General features: G+C 44.0%; 1 protein-coding gene across 1 annotated transcript in view; it reads left to right on the forward strand.

The window, feature by feature from the left end:
* The first annotated feature begins 528 nt into the window (after positions 1-528).
* Rad23b (RAD23 nucleotide excision repair protein B) overlaps positions 529-13,623 on the forward strand; it is a 37,004-nt gene continuing 23,909 nt past the window's right edge. Inside the window, exons 1-2 of the mRNA XM_090330387.1 lie at positions 529-979; positions 12,528-12,609. Coding sequence (XP_090186513.1) covers positions 914-979; positions 12,528-12,609 — 148 coding nt within the window. The 5' untranslated portion in view covers positions 529-913. The remainder of the gene's footprint in view (positions 980-12,527; positions 12,610-13,623) is intronic.

Below are 13,623 nucleotides of genomic sequence, written 5' to 3' on the forward strand. Positions count from 1 at the left end.
CCTCACAGTAAGCGCCCCGTCATGGCCGGCGGCCAGCCACCACGCCGGTTACCCCCGCCGCTTCCCTGACCCTCACTCCGCCCGATCGACCGCCCTCCAGGCCCCCAGCTTCCGCCTCAGCATCCACTCGATCGGCTTTCCACGTCGCCGCTCTTCGCGCCCGCCCCTCCCTCTCCCCCGCCCCAACCCCCCCCCCCGACCGATTGCGCAACGCGCGCCGAGGGGCGGAGACTTCAACGTAGGCCGAGAGGCCGTGGGCGGGATCACGCCGGCGGCGGCGGCGGCGGCGGCAGACGCGCGACGAGGTAGTCCCTAGCGCCGCCGACGCCCGCGGTATGCGCCTGCGTACGCCCGAACCCCGCCGCGGACCGTCCACAGCGTCCAGTCGCCCCGCCCCCAATTCCGGGGAGGAGTTCCTGTCTGCGCCTGCGTAGAACGTCGCCGCACCCTGCGCCTGCGCACTTCGTCAGCCCGCCCCATTTTCCCCCCCCTCCTCATCACCGCCCCCTACCCCACCCCCGGGGTTTTTTTTCTTAGTGGGGGAGGGGGCACGTCTCGGCGAGTCACGGTGATGGCGGCCACCATCCTGTGGTGAGGTAGCGGATTCTCTGCGGATCTCCAGGAGCTTCCCCCGCGCTTCGGGAGGACTCAGCGGCCGAGCGCCTGAGGAGACCCCGCGGCCCCAAGCTCACCAGGGAGGCCGCGGTCGCGGGAGCTGCGGCGCGGCCTGGGCCGGGGTGGGGGGGGAAAGGAGACTCCGCGGGGCGAATGTGACCAGCCCCCACCCCCACCGTCTTCCTCCCTCCCGAGAGCGCGAGCGGCGCGGCGCGGCGACCCCGGGCGGCCCCGGCCAGACCCCGCCCAGCGGCCAGCACCCGGCTCGGGGCCTGGCGGCGGAGCCACGGCGGCCACCATGCAGGTCACCCTGAAGACCCTCCAGCAGCAGACCTTCAAGATCGACATCGACCCGGAGGAGACGGTACGTGCGGGGCGGGGGGCGGCGGCCGAGGCCTGGCGGGGAGCGCGGGGCGCGGGCGCGGTTGGGCCGCGGTGCTGGGGCGGCGGGCGGCGGACTCTTCCTCTCCCCCCTCCCCACCTCACGCCACGAGTCTCCGCGGCCTTTGTGGCTGGAGAAGATCGGGGGTGCGTGTCGGGGAGGGGGAGCGGTTCGCCAAGCGCCCGGGGCCTGGAGGAGCCCCGACCCGCGGGGCGCGCGAGGCCTGGGCCGGGAGCGCGTGGTCGTGGGGCCGGAGGGGGAGGGGAGGCCAGGCGGAGCCGCCTGGGCGGCGGAACCCGGTGGCCGGCCGCGGTGCAGCGGTGGGGGAAGGGAGCCCGGTGGCGTTGTCACTGCCCCGGAGAGGACCTGGGGAAGCCCAGGTCGACCGGAGGAGATCACCTTTTCGAAGCAATCAGATTGCATCTGCAGCCGGGAAAGAGGTGAGAATGAATTGTCTCCTATTTGCGTTAAGTTTCAGATTTTTTTTTTTTGGCAGTGTTCTCCAGCTTACCATATTCATACCCACACGTGGACCACATGCTCTCAAAACGATCCCATGGTGATTTTTTTTTAATTTATTTTTTTGTATTGCAAATCTAGGCCCAAATTCAACTCCAGATCCGACTAAGGTTCCCCCTCCCCACACACACACCATAAGTCTTGAATTCTGCACTTTTCCCCGACTCCCTGAATAGTTTCCAAAGGGGTGGGGAGGAAAATAGGAAAACTTTGAAACAATTCTGAGTGAAAGTCTTAAAGTCTTCCAAGTCTACATGGTAAATAATCATGCTATCTTAAGCATTTCTGATTGCAGAAAGACATGGTGTTGAAGTTAGTACAGCTTCGTAGCAAGAATTAAAAACTACCGGAGGTGTAGATTTATCCAAACGTTCTGAAATGGTGACGTCCCACATAGCGAACATGGTCCTAATGCTAAGTTCAAAGTAGCAACTTACTGCTTATCTCTGTGTATTTTTAGAGTTGATTTGGGTGGAGATAGTTGTTAAATAGACAAGGGTTCCGTTTGTGGCTCTTTAACTTACTTGCTATAACCCTGGGACAAATTACTATTTCCTATTGTAGAGTAGAAATAACACTCAGATATGAAAATTAAAATAGTTTTTAGTTAGTGATCTGTAAAAGGGACATTTAACCACAGTTAGGTTTTTACCAATTATTTCATTTTCTAAGGTCTACGTCTTTAATTGCTTGAGAAACTTTGGAAGATTGTGGCACAAAATGATTTGATAGTCAAGTTATGTCATTATTTATAGACAATGCTATCTAGTAACTTCTAAAAGGTAGAGGAAATAATACTTAGAGAAAGTTTTCATTGTCTTCAGAACTAATTTCCAACACTGTTTGGACTAACAACTGCTAATAGAACCAAATTCTTTTGACTTTACCTTGGTGTGTTTCAGTAAGTTGAAGTATGAAAGTTATAGTGTAGTTTGGCTGTTTAATGATTTTTAAGTAAAAATTGTGTAAAGTGCATCTTTGGCTTTGGCTTTGGGGATGAAGTTGGTGCCAAGGAAAACAATAAGCTTACAATATTTAGAATTATAGAAACTTTATTGTACTTTATTGTCGGGATAGTATATAGAGGGTTTACAGTTACATTTGTCAGGTAATGAGTGCATTACTTCTCAAACATTGGTGCCTCTTTTTTATCTTTTTTTAAAAATTTGGCTTTAATGAAGCTGTTCAGTGATTCCACACTATGCTGAAGTATTTATGCTATGTAAAGTTTGTATAGATCTTTAAGCTTTACGTTATGTGTGAATATACACAAATAAAGCCAATGCTGTGTTTGTATAAAATTCTTCCCTCTCTCTCTCTTTTGGGGGGTATGCCAGTCCCAGGGCTTGAAGTCTGAGCACTTTTGCTCAAAGCTAGTACTCTGCCACTTGAACCACAGCACCACCTCTGACTTTTTCTGTGTATGTGGTGCCAAGGAATCCAGGGCTTCATGCATGGTAGGCAAGCAGTCTACTACTAGGCCACACTCCCTGACTAGTTGTTTCTTCAGCTTTTTGTTATAAGTTGCTATTTCAAATCAGTTAATATGTCCCTTGCTAGGCAGCCAATCTGGGGCCTCATGTGAACTAGAAAAGCACTTTACCCCCATCTTTTATTTTATTTTATTTTATTTATTTTTTTTGCCAGTCCTGGGCTTGAGCTCAGGGCGTGAGCACTGTTCTTGAACTCCTCAAGGCTAGAGCTCTACCACTTGAGCCTCAGCACCACTTCCGGGTTTTTTTTTTGTATGTATGTGGTACTGAGGAATCGAACCCGGGTCTTCATGCATGCCAGGCAAGCACTTTAACCACTAGGCCAAACTCCAGGCCCCCCATCTTTTATTTTAACAGCTTAGTGATTGTTAATTGATTTTTGATGCAGTTTTTTAGAATTTCAATTTTTAAAGGAACAACAAAATTATTTTAATAATAGCATTAGGTGCAGGAGGGTGAGCCAGCCTGGGCACTAATGTCCAGGCTCCTATCTCCAGTTGAGCACTAGAAAACCGGAAGTGGCTCAAGGGGTAGGGCGGTGCTGAAGAGCTCAGAGACAGTGCCCAGGCCCAAAGTTCAAGCCCCACAACCCCCAAAAAAACCCAAAATCTAAAAAAAAAAAAAAAAAAAAAAAATTGTGAGCCTATAGGAATATCTGCTTTTGACTTGAGACTTAATGTTTTGTTCTTTCAGGCTTGACCTTATTCATTTTTTTTTAACCTAGAAACAAGGAAATTAACTGTCTTGCATATAAATAGGTTGTATAGAAATTCATGAACTTAAGGTGAACATTAGCCAAAGTGAAAGGATTGAGAGATAAGAGAATCATGAACTGATGAGTTTGTTGAATAAGTAAATATTCAGTGGACTTTGCTGGCAAGACTGGAAGAATACAAGGACATAGAGGACACAGTTTGAGTTTTCTGGGGTTTAATTCACCTACTTGAGGCCCAACAACAAGGGGGTATGGACAGCTGGAAAAGCCAAGACAGTTTATATGGGGTTCTTTTGTGTTTTTTGTTTTGGTTTGTTTTTTTGGATTTTTTTTTTTATTGTCCAGGTAATATATGAAGGGGTTACAGTTACATTCACCAGATAGTAGGTGCATTGCTTCTCAGACATTGATACCCCTTCTCATGTTTTTGTCCCCATTTCCTTCCTCCCACCCCCTCCCAAGCATCTTGTTTTCCCCCCTTTCCTTTCCTATTCTTTTTTTTTTAGAATTGATGTAGTTTCGGAAACATCAAAAGTTCTCTTTTATAGCTAATAAGACTTTTGTTACAGTAACTAGTACCACTTACCATTCTGTATGCACTCTGTATGTTAACCTTTGCAAATGTTTTTGTTTTGCTTGTTTAACTACAGTATTCCTTTGTGACATGTCTGAAATAGGTTTTTGATAACATAGATTTCCTTCTGTTATAATCTTTTGTTGGGGGTGATGCTGTGGTTTTGATGGTCTTGCTTAAGTGATTTGATTGCATGGCTGGCACTCTACCACTTGACCACATCTCCAGCCTCGGTTTTTTTTCGCCAGTCCTGAGGCTTGAACCCAGGTCCTGGGCACTGTCCCTAAGCTTTTTTTGCTCAAGGCTAGCACTCTACCACTTGAGCCACAGTGACAATTCTGTTTATGTGGTGCTGAGCATGCTAAACAAGCACTCTGCCACTAAACCACATTCCCAGCCTTACTTTAGCGTTTTGGTGGTTAATTTCTCACGTACTTTTCTGCCTGGGTTGGCTTTGAACGGTGATCCTCAGATCTCAGCCCTCCAGAGTAGTTAGAATTACAGGCATGAGCCACTGGCCCCCAGGGTTAAGGAGGTGCCATTTAACAAAGCAGTTCATGGTTACAGTGCATCTTGATCAGTGTCACGCCTTCAGCAGTCTCTTAATTGTGGTATATACAATGAATTCTTCACTGCATTCTATGCCTTCTTCGCACTTCATTCATCTGGCCCCGTTCTTGTTCTTTCATGTGTCCTTTCCTACTGCTGATTTTGTTGGGCTCTGACTTAGTCTTTTTTCTCTCTCTCTCTCTCTTTTTTTTTTTCTCCTTCGGCTGTGGGACTTGAACTCAGCCTGGGCCCTGTCCCTGAGCTCTTCAGCTCAAGGCCAACCCTTGGGCCAGGCCCCATCTCCCATTTTCTAGAAGTTAATTGGAGATAAATTTCAGGTCTTTTTTTGTGCCCAGGCTGGCTTTGAACCACGATCCTCAGATCACAGCCTCCTGAGTAGCTAGGAAATCAGGCGTGAGCCACAGCTCACCCGGCTTTATTTTTTGTTTCTGGTCAGTCATGAGGTTTGAACTCTGGGCCTGAGTGCTGTCCCTGAGCTCTTCAGCTCAAAGCTAGTGTTCTACCACTTGAGCCACAGCACCACTTCTCCGTTTACATTTTTTTTAATTAAAGAATTTATTAACATTGATTTTTATATCATTTCAAATGTCATGTTTAACAAACAAATATTCAAGAAGGGAATCTACATACAATCGCTGGCCCTTACGTTTTAGAACATAATTAAAATTGAGCTGAGGGTTTCTATGTCATAGATACATATTAATCTATGTAATAAAATATTATGTCTGTAGAGTATATAGCATGTCATAGGTTTGGGTTTTTTTTTTTTTTGCCAGTCCTGATGCTTGAACTCAGGGCCTGAGCGCTGTTGTCGGGCTTTTTCCTCAAGGCTAGTAGTCTGCCACTTGAGCCACAGCACCATTTCAGGCTTTTTCTATGTATGTGGTACCATGGAATGGAACCCAGGGCTTCGTGCATGCTAGGCAAGCACTCTACCACTAGACCAAACTCCCAGCCCCAGCACATCATAGATTTTTATGTCTATGTAGTTATATTTATACATCCAAGACCATGACTGTAACATTTGGTACCCAAATATTGAGTCATTGCTCTTGTACTGTTTGGATCTAATATCCACATATTAAGGATACCATGTGCCTTTTGTTCCTTTGATCTTACCTCACTCAACACTTCATCCACTTCCCACCCTAGACTGGTTTTTAATCTGACACATTTATCTTACATGTGTGCTAGTACTGGGACTTAAACTCACAGCCTGAACATTGTCTCTTAGCTTTTTTGCTAGAGCTGTGCCACTTGAGCCACAACTTCACTTCCTAGCTTTTGGTGGCAATTGAAAAGAACCTTACAGACTTTCTACCAGGGCTGGCTTTATACTGTTATCCTTAGATCTCAACTCCTGTGTAGCTAGGTTGAAGGGCTGGGAGCTAAGCCCCTAAGGGTCTGATGTAGCTGTTTATACCACTGAAAGAATAACAAAGGGTACATCAAAGTTTGTCTGCCAAATCCTTGATGCTGGCTTATGTGCTTTGGGTAACCTGGATGTGGGGGGAAACTTGGTAAATTTGATTTGAAAGTCAAATATAAGTGACACTGAGTATACACTAACTACATTTGGTAAAAAGAATTGTGAAGGTAGTTTTAATGTATATAAATAGCATTTAGTGTGGTAGATAATTTTCAAAGAACCACCTCACTTTGTGGTTTACCTCTAATGTTGGCGATTGTTACAAAATACTGCTTGTTATATGTGCAGTATAGCTAGTAGTTTGTTCTTGTTGTAATTTATTGTATTTTTTTTCTTTTGGTTGGTTGTGAGGCTTGAACTTGAACACTGTCCTGGAGCTCTTCAGCTCAAGGCTAGTGCCCTCCCACTTGGAGCCACAGTACCACTTCCAGTTTCCTGGAGGTTAATTGGAGATGAGTCTCACAGACTTTCATGTTGTGCTGGCTTTGAACCTCAATCATGTTTCAGCCTCTTGAGTATGATTACAGGCACCTGGCTAACTTGTGTGGTGCTGACCAAAAAAAAGACAGGAATGCTTATTTAGGTTCAAATACATAAATGCATTATAGGATAGAAAATTTAACATACATAATCTTCAAAAATCTTTTATAGGTAAGGGTAGAGAACATTTAATCAATTAGTAAAGAGTGTGTTTTGGGAATCAAAAACACCTATTTTGCCTTGGTAAAGGGGGAATTAGGCTAGCAGCCTAAGCTTGTAGTGAGTTGAAAGCTGGGGTTTTTCAAGGTTACACTGTCTCTTTACTTTTTTGTGCTTGCTCCCTCCTTACCTCCCTATGCCCACACACACATTTTGGGGGGATAGTAATGGGTATAAGCTCAGAATCTTGTCACTTCCACCTTTCCCAACTATTCAAGATAGCATAACTTAAATCAGGCTGCCTGGTTTCAGTCCTGCCAGTACCACTTGCTTTCTGGCCTTGGGCAGTTTACCCAGTTAGAGGCTGTTTGCTCCTCTAAATGAGGATGACACTGGAAATTGAACATCACAACATTTTGAAGGTTCATTGGGTTTGAGATTTTGTGGGTGTATGTGTATTATATAATACACACATATACATATGGTGTTTAAGGATGAGTGTTTAGCAATATGGACCGATTTTTTTTTTTTTTTTTTGGCCAGTCCTGGGGCTTGAACTCAGGGCCTGAGCATTGTCCTTGGGCTTTCTCGAGGTTAGTATTCCACCACTTGAGCCACAGCACCACTTCCTGCTTTTTCTGTGTATGTGGTACCAAGGAATTGAGCGTGGGTCTTCGTGTGTGCTAGGCAAGCACTCCTCCACTAGGCCAAACTCCTCTCCCTGGACCCATTCTTCAGTCATTGTTCTTTCTTGAAGATTGTCAGATACATTCAACTAAGTGTTTGTGCTTGCCCCTGTGTATCCAGAAGCAAATACGTATAGCATCATGGATTTCTCTTGCTTAAGTTCATGAGCATAAATTTTAATTGAATACATGATATACTTACCTGATAGTCATAGTAGTGTGTTTACTTTCATATTGCTATTTTTCTTCTCTTTTCACTTGATAACTCTTACTTTTGATTTTTTTTTCCGTATTCAGAATATTGAAAGCAAAATCATGACAGAACTTTCCATAAGCTTCTTCCAGAGCTACCAATCTGCTAGCCTCTTAGCTGTGGATGGCTGGCTGTTGGGGGTTGCTATCAAAATTATCCAGATTTCAATTATCCCATTTCTTGTAAAGACCGTTTATATCAATTAACTTTGCTAATTTGTAACCAGAATGCCAGAGACTCACATAAAGGAGTCACAATTGACTCAGAATTTCAGAGGGTTCAGTACATGATTTCTTAGACTGTGTACTTGGCATGGCCATAGGACTGTTAGAAGAGGAGGCTGTTCATCTCATGGTAGTCAGAATGTTCTTCTAGAGAGGCAGTTACCAGAGAGTAGATACAACCCTCAAAGGGAGTCCACCAATAACCTACTTCTAAAACTAGGTCTTACTGCCTAAAGCTTCCAGGACCTTCCAAAATAAGACTACCAACTAAGGACTAAGCATTACATCTTTATCTTTTGCATCGATTTTTACATTTGTAGAATATGCACCCCCTCTTTTTTTTTTTTTCTTTTTGAGTCCATTCTGGAGCTTGAATTGGGGCCTGAGATAAGTCTCAACAGACTTTCCTGCCCAAGATGGCTTCTTTGAACTGTAAACCTCAGATCTTAGCCTTCTTATAGTTTAAGATTACAGGGGTGAGCCACTGGCAGCCTGGAAGTCCTATCATTTTTGACTGGACAATGGTGAACTTGTTTGATATGTAATATGTAAATTTATTAAATCTTTGAAAGAAATGTGCTTAATAAATTAATAAGCAGCTATGTGCCCATGACTTACTCCTATAATCCTAGCTACTCAGGAGTCTGAAATCTGAGGATCGTGCTTCAAAGCCAACCCAGGGAAGAAAGTCCATAAGATATATGTGTTGTTGTTGTTGTTATTATTATTACTATTTGTCTGGTGTGGGGCTTGAACTCTGGGCCTGGTGCTGTCCCTGAGCTCTTCAACTTAAGGCTACTGCTCTACCACTTGGAGACATAGTACCAACCACTTCTAGTTTTCTGGGTGTTAATTGGAGATAAAAATCTGGCTGGCTTCTGCCTCCAGAGTAGCTAGGATTACAGGCAAGAGCCACAACACCCAGCCTATAGAGTCTTATGTCCAATTAACCTCTATAAAACACACGCACACGCGCACGTGCGCAATAGCACTGTGGCCCAAAGAGAGCAAGAAAGCTCAGAAATAGTCCTCAGGCCCTGAGTACAAGCCCCATGACCACAAATGAAAACAAACACCTGTGATAAGAGTCCCTAAACCTAGCCAGGCATGGTGGCCCACAGGCTACTTGCTACTCAGATGACTGAGATCTGAGGATCACGGTTGAAAGCCAGCTCCACAGTAAAGGACCTGAGACTCTTATCTCCAGTTAACTTCTAGAAAATTGGAAGTGAGGCTTGGTTCAAGGGTAGGGTGGTAGCCTTGAGCTGAAGAGCTCAGGGACAGGGCCCAGGCTGAATTCAAGCCCCATGACCTACCAAAAAAAAGAGTGCCAGAGTTTGTGATAAGAGTCCCAGCCGGGCATAGTGGCTCACACCTGTAATCCTAGCTACTCAGGAGGCTGAGATTAGAGGATCTTGTTTCAGAGCCAGCCGGTGCACTCTTACCTGGTGCACTCTTACCTACAAAGTCTCTAGAAAAGGGGAGGTGGGGCTCTTGGCTCAAGGGGAAAAAAAAACAACAAAAAAAGTGAGTCCTTCTGAAGGGCATTATATCTTCTATTCCTTAGTAAGTTTGGAAAAATAAATTATTTGTGTAGTATCTGAAAGCCTATTTTATAACTGAATGAACTTATTGAACTCTAAGCATCTTGTAAATCTGTTCTAGCAGTGTAGGTAGATTAGCTACAAATGACTGATAGAATTAGGTCTTTCAGTCATAGATACTTAACAGATAGAACTACCTCCTTTTCTCCACATACCTGTTTTTTTTGTTTTTGCCAGTCCTGGGCTTGAGCTCAGGGCCTGAGCACTGTCCTTGGACTTTCTCAAGGCTAGAACTCTACCACTTGAGCCTCAGCTCCACTTCCGGCTTTTTTTCTATATATGTGGTACCAAGGAATCGAACCCGGGTCTTCATGCATGCTAGGCAAGCACTTTAAGCACTAGGCCAAACTCCTGGCTCCTCCACATACCTGTTTTTTCCCCTCCTTTCCCTCTTCATTTTTGTAATGCTCTAGAATGATGTATTAATTTACTGGCATAGAAACTTTGAAATCTGTAAGTATCTTAAGATTCAGCCTATTCAGTCTTTTAGTCTTTGGATCTGTTTGGGTCTAATTGAAATCATAATAATCTGGAATGTCTTTTAGAATTGATTAAATCGCTGGGCTTAGATTGGCTTAGGACACTAAACCAGCACCACTTCTGGTTTTCTAGTGAGAGTCTCAAGGTCTTTAGGGCTAGCTGCCTGAGCTTTGAACTGCCTTTGAGCTGCCTGGCCGCCAGGCTTTGAACCAAGATTTCTAGATCTCAGCCTCCCGAGTAGTTAAGATTACAGGTGTGAGCCACTGCACCCAGTCTCAATTCTTTGGTAAATAGTGTTAGATTTGCCTTTAAAATGTAGACCAGTGGAGAATGATATGTTGTGGGTTTTGTAATACAGGAGAACAGCAGCATTCTATTTTAGAAAGATAAGTACAGCACAGTTGATTTATATGGCATGGGGGATCTGATAATTTGGGGTTGTAACTAGTGCTACATACTAATTGATTTAATGTTCTCTTCCCTTACCTATGAAAGAATTTTGAAGATTATGTATGTTAAATTTTCTATCCTATAATGCATTTATGTATTTGAACCTAAATAAGCATTCCTGTCTTTTTTTTTTTTTTTGCCAGTCCTGGGCTTGAGCTCAGGGCCTGAGCACTGTCCTTGGATTTTCTCAAGGCTAGAGCTCTACCACTTGAGCCTCAGCACCATTTCTGGCTTTTTTCTATGTATGTGGTACCGAGGAATCGAACCCGGGTCTTCATGCATGCTAGGCAAGCACTCTACCACTAGGCCAAACTCCCGGCCTCCTGTCTTTTTTTGACCACACAAGTTACAACCCTCAGAAAATACCACATCAGTAAACTCAAAATAAGCTAGTTAACTACTTTAGTATAGTGTTTTCAATAAGACGATAAAACTCTTTGCTAGGTATAAATCAGATTATCTTTTTTTTTGGCCAGTTTTGGTGCTTGAGCTCAGGGCCCGAGCATTGTCCTTGGGCTTTCTCAAGGCTAGAGCTCTACCACTTCCAGTTTTTTCTGTGCATGTGGTACCAAGGGATCAAACCCAGGTTTTTGTGCATGCTAGGCAAGCACTCACCACACTCCTGGTCCCATCTTGTTTTTGTTTTGTTTTCTTTTTTTTTCTTGGGGGGAGGGGTGGGAGGGTCATGGGGCTTGAACTCTGGGCCTGGGCACTGTCCCTGAGCTCTTTTCAAAGCTGAAGAGCCACAGTGCCACTTCCAGTTTTAGGGTGGTTAATTGGAGATGAGCGTCTCTGGGACTTTCTTGCCTAGGCTGGCTTTGAACTGCTATTCTCAGATCTCAGTCTCCTGAGTAGCTGTATTATAGGCGTGAGCCACCTGCACCCGGCCCAGTTACCTTATCTTTTAGTCCTCTGCCTGCCTGCCTGCCTTTCTTCTTTCCTTCCTTCTTTCCTTTTGTCTGTCTGCCTCTGCCCCCCCCCCTCTCTCCCTCTCTCCCTCTCTCCCTCCCTCTCTCTCCCTCCCTCTCCCTCTCCCTCTCTCTCCCTCTCCCTCTCCCTCTCCCTCTCCCTCTCCCTCTCCCTCTCCTTCTCCCTCTCTCTCTCTCTCATTGGGGGGGGGGGGTCAGTTGTGGGGCTTGAACTCTGGGCCTGGGCTCTGTTCCTTAGATCTTCAGTTCAAGGCTACCGCCCTACCCCTTGAGCCATAACACCATGCCCAAAGTTAAGCCCCAGGACTGACAAGAAAAGAAAAAGCCCAAGCTGTTGCTGTGGCTCAAGTAGTAGAGAGCTAGAAGCCCCTGGACTGACAAAACCAAAAAACCCCAAAAAACAAAACAAGATTTTTCTTTTCTTACTCTGGAAGTAAGCTCATAAACTTTTATTGGGGGGTGGTGGTTTTAAAATATCTCTTAAAATTAATTTACCAAATCAGCTAGTAAAGTTTTAGTGGTCTTTGTTTTGTGGTGCTAATGGTAGGAGATTATTCAGGGGTTTACTCTATGTATGTGTATTATAGGTTAATAGTGGGACTTTTTTTTTTTTTTTTTTGGCCAGTCCTGAGCTTGAACTCGGGGGCCTGGGCACTGCCCTTGGGCTTTCTCAAGGCTAGTGCTCTTACCAGTTGAGCCTCAGCATCATTTCTGGCTTTTTTCTATGTATGTGGTATCGAGGAATCAAACCTGGGTCTTCATGCGTTCTCTTTACCAGTAGGCCAAACTCCTGGCCCCAATATTGGGATATTTTTGATACGGTATTGGAAAGATGTGAGCTTTTGAATATCTGGAAGCAATAATTAAAATTGTAATTTTGTCTTGCATTAGATTTTTCAGTTTGGACTGTGATTTTGTTGTTGTTGTTTAGGCTATAAAATATTTTACTTGTATTTTTCTTATAGGTGAAAGCACTGAAAGAGAAGATTGAATCTGAAAAGGGGAAAGATGCTTTTCCAGTAGCAGGCCAAAAGTTAATTTATGCAGGTATGAGTTAGTGAAACTAATATGCCATAAGTTGCTTATATTGACATTCTTTTCATTTTAGAAGTATTATATTATAAATAACAATAATCCAAATAGATTCAGAAATAATGTATGAATAAAACTAGTGATTTTAAATGGCTTTAGTATTCAGTCTTCCATCTACATTCGCTCCATACATCTTTTCTATGGAATGTGATTTTAATTCAGTTTTAACTACTTTTGTAGTTTTCATGAAAATGAGAATCTTGGACTTTTAATAAACAGCATTGGGACATAAACTTTGTTTGTTAATGTACTTGAAATAATTCCTGTAAAATTAAATGTGTATTTTATATATTTATTTTGGAAGGCACAGCACTGAGGTTTGAGTTTGGGGTTTTGCAATAGCTAGACATGTGCTGTGATACTTGTCATGGTACTGTTTTTAAAGTAAACTACCAAAATTGAAGTATAGAGAAAACCTTACATGCCAAAAAATTGTAAGTGCTGAGCATGGTAGACCATGTTTGTGATCACACCGTTTCTAGACTACATAGTGAGATGCCTAAGGGGGAAATGGAGAAGAAAAGAAAGAGGAACAAAAATAAACAGGGATATGACTGTCAAACACTAGTATTCAGGTAAAAAAAAAAAACAGTAACAAGGGGCCGGGAGTTTGGCCTAGTGGTTAAAGTGCTTGCCTAGCATGCATGAGGACCCAGGTTCAATTCCTCGGTACCACATACATAGAAATAAGCTGGAAGTGGTGCTGAGGCTCAAGTGGTAGAGCTCTAGCCTTGAGAAAGTCCAAGGACAGTGCCCAGGCCCTGAGCTCAAGCCCAGGACTGGCAAAAAAAAAAAAAAAGAAAAAGAAAAAGTAACAAAAGGATGATCCAGTTTTCGAAAGCAGATTGCTAAGGAGATGTGTATATTTACACACATACAAGAAAAATGTATATGTTGTCCTTAACGTAATGTGTTATCTCTCATCTCTTTTGCTGTCCCTTGGTTATATCATATTGTTACAGTATCTCA

Source organism: Megascapheus bottae, chromosome 3 (genome assembly GCF_031878675.1).
Source record: "Megascapheus bottae isolate mThoBot1 chromosome 3, mThoBot2.hap1, whole genome shotgun sequence".
NCBI lineage: Eukaryota > Metazoa > Chordata > Mammalia > Rodentia > Geomyidae > Megascapheus > Megascapheus bottae.